Raw genomic sequence first — 14,078 nt, 5'->3', positions numbered from 1 at the left:
CATCGCGATGCCACGCAATGAGCTTGTAGATCTGCTATTTTCATATAGGCTGAAGTAAGTAATGTAAGTTTTTTGTAATAATAATCAAAATCTACAAAGTCACTAGTAACTAAAGTTTTCAAATAATTGTAGTGGAGTAAAAGTACAATATTTGCCTCTAAGATGTAGTGGAGTAGAAGTAAAAGTAGAAGTAGAAGTAAGTACTGAAAATTGGAAATACTCCAGTAAAGTCAAAACGCCTCAAAATTGTACTTAAGCACAGTACTTGAGTAAATGTACTCAGTTACTTTACACCACTGGATGTATGGGTAGATGTGATATGTGACCGTTTTATTCTCAGCACCTCCAGTGAACCGTTACCTTGCATAGCCTATCATCAAGACATACGAAACAACAACACTCCGCCCACTGACTGTAACCGCGCCTCCTCCTAAACTCCGTACAGTCAGTCACAGGAGTATCTCTATGAAAGCAAAGCGGTGCGTACAACTTTTTCTTCCCTTTAACCGATCATTTCCATATAACAGTAGTAGTATAAATAGACAATAGCCTATAACATGGACGTAAAGACGAATGTTAGACCAGGCATCTAATGTACATGATCGATTTCCATCTTGTAGGCTAATCTTGAAACCCCGAGGCTTTGTTGATCTGCAATGTAAACAGCCATAGTAGGCTACTGTAGATCCGTGGAATGTAACTTGACCGCGGCTGCGCTCGTGAAATAAACTGTTCTATTCATGAAACTATAGGCTATAGGCCTAGTAACCTACTTACGCATAGCATGTACTATCTTTGGGCAAATTGATTTATCTAATCCAGTTTTGGAAAAAGTACTCAAATGTTTTACTCTAATGTAAAAGTATCAATACAGTATACTGCAATGTTTTGTAGAAATAAACGTCTAGAATTCACGAGTATTGGTATCAAAATAGTTAAAGTACCAAAAGTAGAAAGTACTCATTATGCAGAATGTCCCATTTCACAAGTTTTCAAAGGTATAACATGTATAAAAATCATTTGAAAATAGCAGATCTACAAGCTCACATGCATGCATGGCGAGGCATTGTGAGCTTGTAGATCGGCTATTTTCAAATGGCCGAAATGCATACAGAGCTGAAGTGGTTAATGTATGTTTTGTAATAATAATCAAAATATATAAAGTAACTATCTAAAGTTGTCAAAGAATTGTAGCGGAGTAAAAGTATAATATTTGCCTCTGAGATGTAGGCTATTGGAGTAGTAAAAGTACTGAAATTTGGAAGTACTCCAGTAAAGTAAAAGTACCTCAAAATTGTACTTAAGTACAGTACTTGAGTAAATGTACCTAGTTACTTTACCACTGCCTGAAAATGAAACGTGCGTATGCTGAGCAAGTCTACATGGGCTTAGTGCACAGTGTTAATTTATCCATTTGTAACCCTGAGAATGTACAAAGCACTTTGTATTGCCTTGTTGCTGAAAGAAATGTGCTATAGCCTACAAGTAAACTGGCTTTGTCTTGCCAAATGTAGGCTAACCAAATGACCAAACTATAAGTTGGGTCCATGACATAGTCCATGGGGCACTGATACGACTCTTGCTTTGCCTTTCACCTAAATCTTTGGTCTGCCTCTTTTTTCTATTGCCTTACAGACTTTATTGTCAGACTTTATTGCCCATAGTTTACTGCAATGCTCATACACATCTCACTCACACACACACACACATGCACACACACACGCACTCACTCACTCACTCACTCACTCACGCATGCACACACACACACACACCAGGCCTTTTGTATTTTGTATTTCATGCCAATTTAGCCAGCATTTTAAAAGTATGTTTTATTGATTCTTTCTTTTACAGATTGTATAGGCTTTCACAAGAGGAGAATTATAAAGTACAAGTGTTTTCTGTGTGGCAGGGAACACCAGCTTTATTAGCAGTGGTTCAGAAGCAAATTGATGTTTACGACCAGAATGGGATAGGCTAAATTATATTGTTTGGTGTAATACTCAAACCTGTAATTGATATTCAAATTCTTGACATTATTTATGCTTAATATGCTACTATTTTGGGACGTGTATGAGTATGTATTCTCTTAATTCCATCCCTAGTTTCCTAATCGGTGACCAGTGAGTGTAGAACCAGGATGCTGACTTGGACCACACTGGGCAGAACTGGAGCCCGACTGGGTGTGATCAGATCTTGGAGGAGGACAGGAGATGAAGGCAGGTGTCTGCAAACCCTTTCACCTGGGTCTCACTCCACCCTTCAGACAGGACAGTTGGGCCATTTCTCCTCTTTGTCCTCCAATGCTTCCTCCCTATCCTCGACCACCTTCTCTAGATCCATCGGTACCACAGCAACCAATCAGAATGCTTCAGCATCACCCGCAGCCAATCTGAAAACTCCCTCCTACAGCTACATCATTGTGGGAGCGGGGTCAGCGGGTTGTGTCCTGGCCAACCGTCTCACAGAGGATGCCCATGAGTCAGTGCTGCTGTTGGAGGCGGGGCCAAAGGACATGTTTCTGGGCAGTGTGCGACTGTCATGGAAGATCCACATGCCGGCCGCCTTGACCTATAACCTCTGTGATGAAAAGTATGCCGTTGATTTCATTACTTTTGAAACTTCATTTTTGTTTTAAATTAACAGACGGTTAAGGTCACATGGTTGAAGGTGGACTCCTGTTTAGACGTTTATTTAGGCAATATTTTGGTTTGGAATCAAAGGCATAACCACTCACTGTCTCACATTCACCCATCTATCTAAATTTACACAATAACTTACAACTGGGGTAAAATTATGATCATTCCATTGCTATTTCAGGTACAACTGGTACTACCACACCTTACCTCAAGCGCACATGGACAACCGGGTCATGTACTGGCCGAGGGGCCGCGTCTGGGGCGGCTCCTCTTCGCTCAACGCCATGGTGTACATCCGAGGTCATGCTGAAGACTACAACCGCTGGCAGAGGGAGGGAGCCGAGGGCTGGGATTATGAGCACTGCCTCCCGTACTTTAGGAAGGCTCAGTGTCACGAACTGGGAGAAGACAGGTATGTTACTTTCAGGGCACAGGCCACCCTGCTAGTGGTTTATATATTATTATATACAATAAAGCTTGGGGTACTCGGGTGGCACTGATGCTGGTGGTTTTCCATCCTACTAGTTCTAGGCTTAACTAGTCCCTAATTAGACAGGTATTACAAGGACACTAGGTGAATGAATACAATTAATGTCTTGGTAGAATGGAAAGGACCGAGATTGGGAACCACTGCTCCGGGGTTGAATCGATGGCTGTAAATCGCCATGTCCCGATGTCTTCCCTTTGCTCCACAGGTACCGAGGAGGCAGTGGGCCTCTCCACGTGTCCAGAGGGAAGACCAACCATCCTCTCCACAGGACTTTTATAGAAGCAGGCCAGCAGGCAGGATACCCCTTCACTGATGACATGAACGGCTGCCAGCAGGAGGGCCTGGGCTGGATGGACATGACCATCTATAAAGGTACAGGATCAGTATACTGGAGGAATGCCATGAAACTTACAATAATACCGTCCAATCAATCCTGAATTGAAGCAAACAGAATTGTGCTCTGAAAGAGGCGTCAACAGGTTTTGACGAGTCCACTTGCCGCCTCCAGTGTGTCTACAGCTGTTAACAACAAAGGGTGCATTTCCTGACACGAGTATCTAATACCTTCTAAGTGTCAGGGCCTTTAGGGATATCAGAGCCCACTGGTGGTGCTGGGGTGGTGGTGGGAGCAAACAAACAAACACATACCAACCTTCAGTAACACTGTAACACAGCAAGAGGAACAACAGTGAAAGTGGTGACCGCCAAACTGGGCCATTTCTTTTGAAAATAGTTTTTTTTTTGGCGACCCCATTTGGTTGACAATGAGCGACTCCAATGGCACCTTCCCGCTGCACTAAAGTACCATTAGGCTACCCCCTCTTAAATCCACAGGTATGCATAGCAAACTCCGGCCATTGACACTCCTTTGTAATGTAAGGACATGGAGGTCATTGCTTCTTGCCTAACAATGTAATGTAGATGAGTGGCCAACTGTCCTGTATACAAATGCAAATCACCAGTGCAGGAGTTCTCCAGCTATCGGTAAGAACCAAATGGACCCTTATAACTGTGATTATAATACAATATAAACGATTATAATGTATTACAACCATGATTATTATAGTACACTATAATGGATCATAACTGTGATTATAATACAATATAAATTATTATAATGTATTACAACTATGATAATTACAATACCATAACCGTGATTATAATACAATATAAAGTATTATAATACAATATAAAGTATTATAATGTATACAACCATGATAATTACAATACACTAGATTATAACTGTGATTATAATACAATATAATGTATTATAATGTATTACAACTATAATCCTGGTCCAGTCATTATGATGTGTTTGGCCCCGTTTGGCCTAGCTCAGACCTACTCTGGTCTGGAGTGGTGCCAAAATAGGCAGCCATTTCAGACCCCTTTGACTTTACTAAGCCCAGGTCCTTGTAATGGAAACGGCGGCACAAGTGGGTGGTGTGGTGTGGTGCCAGTGGAAATCCAGCTATAGCGGTGTGCCTCCGTGTAAACCTCTTCAGTGTATCTGCCTAAACTAGCTCCCAAGCTATGCATCGTATAGTACATAGATCACATGAACAGCCTTTATTTTCCCTGGGTGGGGGAAAATGCCAAACATGCGGAACTTTTGGTCAAATTCACAGCTGAAGAGACACTGGAGTTTATCCAGGTGCAAGTAAACCAAAACACAGAGCAGAAAACTGTATTTCAATGGTACACTCAATGGCAAAGCCACCATGTTTCCACCTCCCAATGCACACTGTCAGGGAATCCCAGCAACTACCATTTCTTTCACAGGGATAGTTACTTATTGACAGTAAATGTGTAATGTTAATCTATTTATTAAATTAAAGTGTTGATCAAATGCTATTTTCTAATTTCCTGTGTGAATAAATATGACATGGGTATATACATATATATATATATATATATATATATATATATATATGGTGTTTGCAACGACAGATGCCTGGATGATAATTTATATTTATATGTGATATATAATGTGATTATCAATACAAAAACCTCCTCAGGGAAGAGGTGGAGCACAGCCAGTGCCTACCTGAGGCCAGTTCTGGGTCGGCCCAACCTGAAGACTGAGGTTCACTGTTTGACCACCAGGATCCTGTTTGAAGGCAACCGGGCGGTCGGTGTGGAGTACAGTCAGAACGGGCAGAAGAAGAAGGTAGGGAGGAAGGAACTGCTTGAGGAACCATCAGAAAAACTAGAACCAGGAGAGCTGGTACTGCCAGACCCCTAGTGGTTGAAATCTGAATGGCCGGGCTTCGCATGACGTGTGTCCCTTCTATGTCCCTTCTATGACGAAAGAGGGACAGACTTTTTTGGCTGGGGCCGGGGGACAAAGTGACATACCATGTATGGAGAAAACAGATACAAAGCCTCATGTAAGCCCGACCCCTTGGGTCTGGCAAATACCAATGTGGGCATACAGTACTTGGAGCTTCAGTGGCAATGTAGACAATGCACCAGAATACTTTTTATCAGCTAAGTTAAATAATTATGTTATGAAAAATTGCCAACCTTTTTGCTAATATGTTTTTTTACCACATGAACCTTAGCATCCCTATTCTGGGCATGTCATAATATGTGAAAATAGCTGATCTTCTACAAGCTCGAAACGCCTGGGAAGCTTGTAGAACAGCTAGTTTTGTTGAAGAGATTTGGTGTAGGAGGAGAAAAGTGTAGAAGGAAAGAATTACTCACTCACTCACTCATTCATTCATTGATTCATTGATTCATTGATTCATTGATTCATTGATTCATTGATTCATTGATTGATTGATTGATTGATTCATTGATTCATTGATTCATTGATTCATTCATTCATTCATTCATTCATTCATTCATTCATTGTTCACTCATTCATTCATTTATAAATCCATTGTATTTCCTCTCTGTCACCAGGTGTTTGCAGAGAAGGAGGTGATTCTGAGCGGTGGAGCCATCAACTCTCCTCAGCTGCTCATGCTGTCTGGGGTGGGCAACGCTGATGACCTCACTACACTAGGCATCCCTGTGGTCCAGCACCTACCAGGTGTCTATCTGTCTGTCTGTCTATCTGTCTGTCTGTCTGTCTGTCTGTCTGTCTGTCTGTCTGTCTGTCTGTCTGTCTGTCTGTCTGTCTGTCTGTCTGTCTGTCTGTCTGTCTGTCTGTCTGTCTGTCTGTCTGTCTGTCTGTCTGTCTGTCTGTCTGTCTTTAAAAGCTTTTAAATGACCAATAATGCAAATCAGACAATAGATAGAAAATAATGCATGTGATTTGTACACAATCAACCAACGCTCTCTGATGTGCGTCTCTTTATATTGTCTTTTCTTGCTGTGTCTTTGTGTCTTCTCTTTCTCTGTTATCTCCCAGGTGTCGGCAGTAACCTTCAAGACCATCTGGAGTTGTACGTTCAACAGCAGTGTACTCAGCCTATCACCCTCTATAAGGCTCAGAAACCCTTTCACATGGTGAAGATAGGCCTGGAGTGGCTTTCTGTGTTTACTGGTAAGGCTCACACAGACACCCATATGTACACAATGTGTGATGTGCCGCACACTCATCTTATTGTGATCTCCTATTATACTGCTTGGAAAATAAAACTCTGATGATCGTCTCCTAGGTTATGGGGCGACAGCCCACTTGGAGAGTGGGGGTTTCATTCGGAGTCGACCTGGAGTCACGCACCCTGACATCCAGTTCCACTTCCTGCCCTCACAAGTTATCGACCATGGACGCGTCGCCTCTAAGATAGAAGCCTACCAAGTATGTGTGTGTGGGTTTCGTTTTTGGCTGTGTATATGTATGTCCATGTGTAATGCGCTCACACTAGCTGCAAATGTGGCTCAAGCCACATTGTGTAAATTAAAAGGTTAGGGTTAAATAGCACAGGGAACTTGTTAATGGCAAGAATTTGTTTTTCTTCCATTTAGATGGTATCGTAGGACTTGCCCACTTTGTTGTTGTTCTCTGGATAAGAGCTTCTGCTAACTACCTTCAGTACAATATACATTGTAAATTGAAGGAGTTGTTGTAGTGGTTTTGAGTATGGGTGGTTGCAAATTTGTCATTGTGAGGTCCAAGAGGCGTAGAGGAAAAAAAACAAGCTCACATGCAAAAGTACAGCAAAAGAGGGAAAAATAGATGAAAATAGATTTAATGTTGGAGTAAAGGTCACATATAACAAAATTCTAACATTGTAGAAATAATAAACAGAACACCCCAGATAGCTTGTTCTTTGAAATATTGGTCAGAGGTGAATATTTCAAAGAACAAGCAATCTTTGGTGTTATTTATTACAAAGGGTTCATCTGTGGGGGACTGTGTTTGTGTCTGTGTATTCATGCATGTGTACTAACCTGAATAACAGCTGGCTATCACACACACACACATGCACAACAATAAAACAATAACTGGCACACCCTGGGACACTACAATGTGTCGCCCATCCCTAGATTTTGATGGCTGTATGCTTATCTTGGGCTTATGAGATATCATTAATCTTTGAGTTTATGGTGATCAAATGATAGATGATTTTGCAATACTGTAGGTTCACGTTGGACCAATGAGGAGCACCAGCATTGGATGGATGAAGCTGAAGAGTGCCAACCCTCTAGATCACCCCATTCTACAGCCAAACTACCTCTCCTCAGGTAAGATCTACTCTTAGTAGAGCGGATAGTAGGAACAATCGTTCACTTTGTGATACAAGCGTGAAAATTGGCATGAACATTCCTTTAGGTCAACTCTTTGACTTTTTTAATCGAGCCACTCAAAAATCCAAGATGGCGGCCATTTTTCAAGATGGCCGATACCTTAGTGGGCAGTTAAGTGATATGATGGTTTATTTGGTGATACAAGCATGAAAATTGGCATGAGCAGTCTCTGTGGGTCACTTGACAATAGGCCACCCACAGCTACTTGAAATTTCAAGATGGCGGCCATTTTTCAAGATGGCCAACACTTTAGTGGAGCATTTAAGTTATATAATGGTTCATTTGGTGATACAAGCATGAAAATTGGCATGAGCAGTCTCTGTGGGTCACTTGACAATAAGCCACCCACAGCTACTTGAAATGTCAAGATGGCGGCCATTTTTCAAGATGGCCACCACCTTAGTGGACTAGTTAAGCTTAAGAAATCATTTAGTTGGTGATACAAGCATGAAAATTGCCATGAGCCGTCTCAAAAGGTCATTTGACAAGAAACCGCCCACAGCCACTTGAAATTTCAAGATGTCAATCTTTAAATGATACCTTTTCTCATAGAAATGTATTGGGTTCCTCAAAAAGCTCTGTCAAGAGAGGTTGTTTGACTGTGTTTTGTCTGACTCCTCGCCCACGACCTGTCCAGTTTGGTAAGACCTGTCAGGAGTTGCCTCCCACCGGCATAGCTCTCAGGGTTCACTGAGGTAGGCCTAAACAAGCTCCCTTACCACGACAAGGTAACAGTCACAAGGGAGGATATATATATATATATATATATATATATGTATATATATATATATTGTTTTTTTTTAAACTAACAGCCATTACATGTGTCAAATAAATACTAAGGGGTGGGGAAACAAAAAATAAGATGAATAAATTAGCACAGTTGTGGTGCTGATAAGCACAGTTGTGGTGCTGAACGGACAGTGCTCCAAAATTATGAGTAATGGCTAATACTGAATGGCAATAGCCACGGAACCATGACAAACGATACTAAGGAACTAAACTGAAAATGTGCTTCACTGTTAGATATGGCAGTGGAAGGCAGTGGAAGCAATGTTACAAAGTAACAACTGAAAATTACACAGTAATAGACTAGATAAAAAGTAAAACATGATGCGTCGATGTGACGAGGGGAAGCCGAGCCATAGGCCTCCACTTGAAAACACAGAGGACAACAGGGAATAACTCTGGCAAAATAAACATGCAAATAGGTTCTAGCAGGGGCAACTACATAGGCATGTGAAACTGAGTCCATATCTGAAGCAGTTACACCTTCCAGTACATGCCTTGGAGCACCCACATTTGGTCAACTCCCAACAACTCTCCGCAATAGGTGGAAGTGGAGTCCAGAAGACTTTCCACTTCTCGTCCTGTTCCACCCATCCCCAGTCAGATGGGCTCGGCATTTGTGGATGTCGCTTCAATGCCTGTCCCCACACGTATCCAGCCTCATAAGAAGCATGTTTGGCATGCTCTTTGAGTGCTGCTTGAGTTGGTGGGATCAAGTCATATTGTCTTTGCTTTCTGGCAAAGAGATCAAGCCTGGCCTCGTTCACAGTTGTGACATCGCTGGACCGGTCATACATTAGATCTTCTTGGCCTCTTGACATGGATATCTTTGGTATCTTCAGTGTCTTCAGCAGATGTAGATGCTCTCTTTTGGGTCCTTTCCAGCTCTGTGTTGTTGAACCTAAGTTTACAGCTTGAATTATATTTTGCTCTGTTTCTTGTCGATGTGCTTTCTATGCCATCACCTTCATCTAGTCGGGTTGGACTAAGTAAGATAGGCAGAGCATTGATCTTATGAAATAATGGAACATTTCTTGCAATGGTATCATAACCAGTACGATCGTGCTCTCTTTTGAATAAACTCGGCTGAATGAGTTTTTCCTTGGTGACCTGCTGACAAATTAAACATCTGTCCCAGTTAGTTTTCACAACTGTTATGATGGCTTCTGCCATGTCTGCAGCATAGGCAGAGGCCGAGGGTTTATCCTTTTACCACCTTTTACCAAGCACTTTGATGTATGGGATACAACTAAGTTCGTGCCTTAACCCTACACTTAGTTCGATCGTTCATCCAATGCCATTTAAATCCTGAGCGATCTGTACACCATCCGGTTAACTAAAACCCCATTAACCTTGGCTCGGCTCTCCCGTGCTGGCACAACCTGTCAATTCAGGTGCGGCTATCTAACTGTTTTGGGGTAAATTAGACAGCATTTGGGATACCAACTTTCAATTAGCTGACATTGAACCCCAGTGATATATCACCAGTGTGCCCTGGTAGTGTAGATATTCACTCTTATCTAATCTATCTATGATCAACAAATCAACACAACTATATTGTGATGTGTTAAAAGTTGTTCTTTAGCATAATAATAATAATCGTCCTTAATGAAAAAAAAACATACATTTCTATGAGAAAATGTATCTTTTGAGGATCCAGGGGGTGGCCATCTTGAAAATAGAAATGTAAAGTGGCTGGGAGTGTTTTCTTGTCAAGCAACCCTTAGAGACTGCTCATGCCAAATGTAATGCTTGTATCACCAAATAAACCATTATATAACTTAATTGCTCCACTAAAGTGTTGGCCATCTTGAAAAATGGCCGCCATCTTGAAATTTCAAGTAGCTGTGGGTGGCCTATTGTCAAGTGACCCACAGAGACTGATCATGCCAATGTTCATGCTTGTATCACCAAATAAACCATTATATAACTTAATTGCTCCACTAAAGTGTTGGCCATCTTGAAAAATGGCCGCCATCTTGAAATTTCAAGTAGCTGTGGGTGGCCTATTGTCAAGTGACCCACAGAGACTGCTCATGCCAATTTTCATGCTTGTATCACCAAATAAACCATCATATCACTTTACTGCCCACTAAGATGTCGGCCATCTTGAAAAATGGCCGCCATCTTTGATTTTCAAGTGGCTCGATTAAAAAAATCGATAAATGACCTCTAAAGATGATCTGTACCAAGTTTCACGCTTGTATCACCAAGTGAACGATTCTCCCAAAATATTGCTTTTATCCGCTCTACTATCTGAGATGAATACAACATAGACATGGCACAGGCAAACAGGCTCAATACACTTGAATGGATGATTCCGGGGAATTATTGACTTATTTTTTGGTGCTTGTTGCAAGTATACTATAACTATAGTATCTCTGAACCCAGCCTCACTGCAAGAGAAAGCACACATGATTACAAGTAAGCGCCTGTCCTGAAATCACTAGGCAACTAATTGGTGTGATTTGTGACAGCTGTGCGTGCATTGAGGATATGGTCATACCTGTACATGCCCATATTAAATAGCCTCCCTTTAGCTTGGTGCATAAAATATTCACTTCCCATGGCAAAGCAAATTAGCATTTTCTGTTTAGCGTAGAGTTCAACTTTGGTGAACTTTGAATGGGCTTCATCCAATAGCAAAGACATGTGTGGTTGACCCAGCTTGGCTGTCATTAGTTGTAGTTTTCTTAGTGAGCACTCGTGTGAGTGTGACTAGCAACCACATGCACTCAAACGGACTACAACTGATTTCCGTGTGCAGCACATCCTGCGCTGCCCACATTCAGCTGGACAACATATGAATTTCACTTCGATGGTCATAAGTAGACTTACTTATTTCACATCCGTTATATTTTCTGCGGATTTTCAACGCTTCTGGCATGCAGACTGTTAGATGGAAGTATTTGAAAGTTTTGTGAGCCAGCAGTCTGTCTCAGGAGACTGTGTGTTATAACGTCACTTTAACTATACACTGCTGCCACAGAGGCTTGGAATGGATTTAATTCCAGGCCAGCAGGCGTACAGATGGGTGCAGTTTAAGATCTCTCCTCTCCTCTCCTCTCCTCTCCTCTCCTATCCTCAGACACTGATGTGTGGGAGTTCAGGGAGTCTGTGAAGCTCTCCAGGGAGATCTTTGCCCAAAAGGCCTTTGACCCATTCCGTGGCCCTGAGGTCCAGCCAGGCCCTGCGGTCCAATCAGATGCCGAAATTGATGCCTTTGTAAGACGGAAGGCTGACAGCGCCTACCACCCATCCTGTACCTGCAAGATGGGCTCGCCCTCTGACCCCATGGCGGTCGTGGACTCAGACGCGCGCGTCCTGGGCCTGGAGCACCTGCGAGTGGTCGACGCCTCCATCATGCCCAGCGTCGTCAGTGGCAATCTGAACGCGCCCACTGTCATGATGGCGGAGAAGGCGGCTGACATCATCCGCGGACGCCCGGCACTTGTTGATCCGGGGGTTCCTGTGTATTTCCCCCGGACACTTGACGCACAGAGGTGAGGTGGGGTGGGAAAGGAGGAGCACTGCCCCTGAAGATGGTGTGAAGTAGTTAAGGCTCTGGTGTCTGAAGCCAGATATTTCTGCTCCTTGTCTGCCTTCTCCTTAAATTGTTTTTAACAGATACATGGAGAATTTAGGTCAAATCCATGAGGAAACACTAATTTAACCTTTTCGATATTCTAACCCCATACTTGACATTGTTGAATCTGAACAAAGGAGGGGCGTTTCAGTGTTTCATTGAGTTTTAATAAGGAATTGGAATCGAACCTCATGGACATGGTACAGTCTAGCCTATCTTATTAACATTTGGGCTGGTTGGTTTCTTAGTGTCTCGATGATGGTGCTCAGGGATTCACCAATACAGAATAGGAAGTAGGAAGTATAGGTATAAGTATTAAAGGAAGTAATGTAACTCCCTTTAATACTGGATCCCTTTAGTGATGTAGCTGACAGCATTTGAATGTCCAGGGAGGCTGGACCATTCCAGAGCATTTGAAATGTACTTAAAATATATTTTGGGACCTGAAAATGTATTTACCTAAATTCTATATTTTAGACACATTTTGGTTTTCTTTTTTTTTTTAAATATAAATCTTCTGTCCCTTTTTTTCTTTAGTGTTAAGCGTTTGCAATAGTCTGTTTACTGACACCATTACATATATTGTCCAACAACAGTGGGCATTATAAATGAAGTGAATTTGTACATTATCATGGATTGACAATTTTCTAGGATTTACAATTGTCAATGTATGACTATAACATATAAAGGCAAATCGTTGTTATGAAAACAAATAACCAGTTTAGAATGAATGAGGAGTCAGTTTTACGGGTTTTCAACATCCGAGAGCAGTGTGAGGTCCAGATTGGAGGTACTGTAGAATATTACCTGGGCTCGGTTTACTGGAAAGGATGGGGGATACCTTAGATACCCCCCCTCTGGTCATTTATTTGTATCACTGGTGGGGATATGTTTTAGTTCTGATCAGACTGAATTCAATATGTGCATTTCCTTTTGGGAAATGTTGACTGTCTGATATGTTTGATATTTATGTTTGGTAATATCACAATTGACCGCATTAACCCTAGCATCCCTATTTTTTAGCAACAATCAGAATTAATAACAGATCTACAAGCTCATAATGCCTCGCATTGTGACGTGTTGTGGGCTTGTAGATCAGCATTTATTTCTATATGTCATACGAAGAAGTGGTTACAAAAATGTAGCCTGGTAAACCCTCCCTCCGGAAATCTCATTTCCATTTGATTTCACTCCTGAAATCAAATGGAAATGAGATTTCCGGAGGGAGGGTTTACCAGGCTAACAAAAATGCCCTCCCCCCCTCTTTTTTCCCCCATTTCCCCCCCCCCAAATCAGGATCAAGTATTACACATTGCATTCTGAAGACGAAACAGATCTTAACTTAGTTTGAGATCCGTTTGGTCTGTGCCAAGAAGTATGAATTATAGCTCAGGATATTAAAACGGTAGCTTTGCCTCTTACCTTAAGAACACCATGAATTAGGAACAAATGTATGTAATTGGGGCCATATGTATCAATGGTGTGTGCAGTCTTTGCGCACAAAAAAATATGCTGAAAAGGAAACTTGACGTGAGAAAGTGCATACCTCTCCACATATTCTGCAGGTGGTGTACACACATTTTCAGGCTGTGTGAGAGTGTTTTGGCAACAGAGTCGCAATGTGAGATTATGTAAGAACAATTATAATAGTCTGTGTTTTGAGTCTAACAAAATGTCATAGCAAAATAATTGTGCATTTTAAATTGGTGTATTGCTCTCAATATTAGATAAGAATGAGCTACTTTATTGCCCATCATATTTGCATGAAATCAAAATGATACGTTTATGAAGAAATGGGCTGATACATTTCTTAAAATGACTAATAATGTCTATGCATCCATTTAGTGTGGTGGCTGCAAAACCTTCATACATATGG

The 14,078-nt window shown here is 41.7% G+C and overlaps 1 protein-coding gene across 1 annotated transcript; it reads left to right on the top strand.

The window, feature by feature from the left end:
- The first annotated feature begins 454 nt into the window (after window positions 1-454).
- Window positions 455-13,341, top strand: chdh (choline dehydrogenase). Its single transcript, XM_080444137.1, has 10 exons — window positions 455-479; window positions 2,103-2,589; window positions 2,818-3,048; window positions 3,332-3,498; window positions 5,145-5,296; window positions 6,037-6,166; window positions 6,488-6,622; window positions 6,738-6,880; window positions 7,665-7,767; window positions 11,705-13,341. Exons 2-10 carry the CDS (start codon window positions 2,138-2,140, stop codon window positions 12,121-12,123), a joined length of 1,932 nt encoding a protein of 643 aa, XP_080300263.1. The 5' UTR covers window positions 455-479; window positions 2,103-2,137; the 3' UTR covers window positions 12,124-13,341.
- The last annotated feature ends 737 nt before the right edge of the window (window positions 13,342-14,078 follow it).

This window comes from Gymnoscopelus braueri (assembly GCF_963280865.1).
Source record: "Gymnoscopelus braueri genome assembly, chromosome: 12".
In the NCBI taxonomy this organism is placed as follows: Eukaryota; Metazoa; Chordata; class Actinopteri; order Myctophiformes; family Myctophidae; genus Gymnoscopelus; species Gymnoscopelus braueri.
The sequence above is the reverse complement of the archived record's forward strand: the minus strand, read 5'-3'. Positions and strand labels throughout refer to the sequence as shown.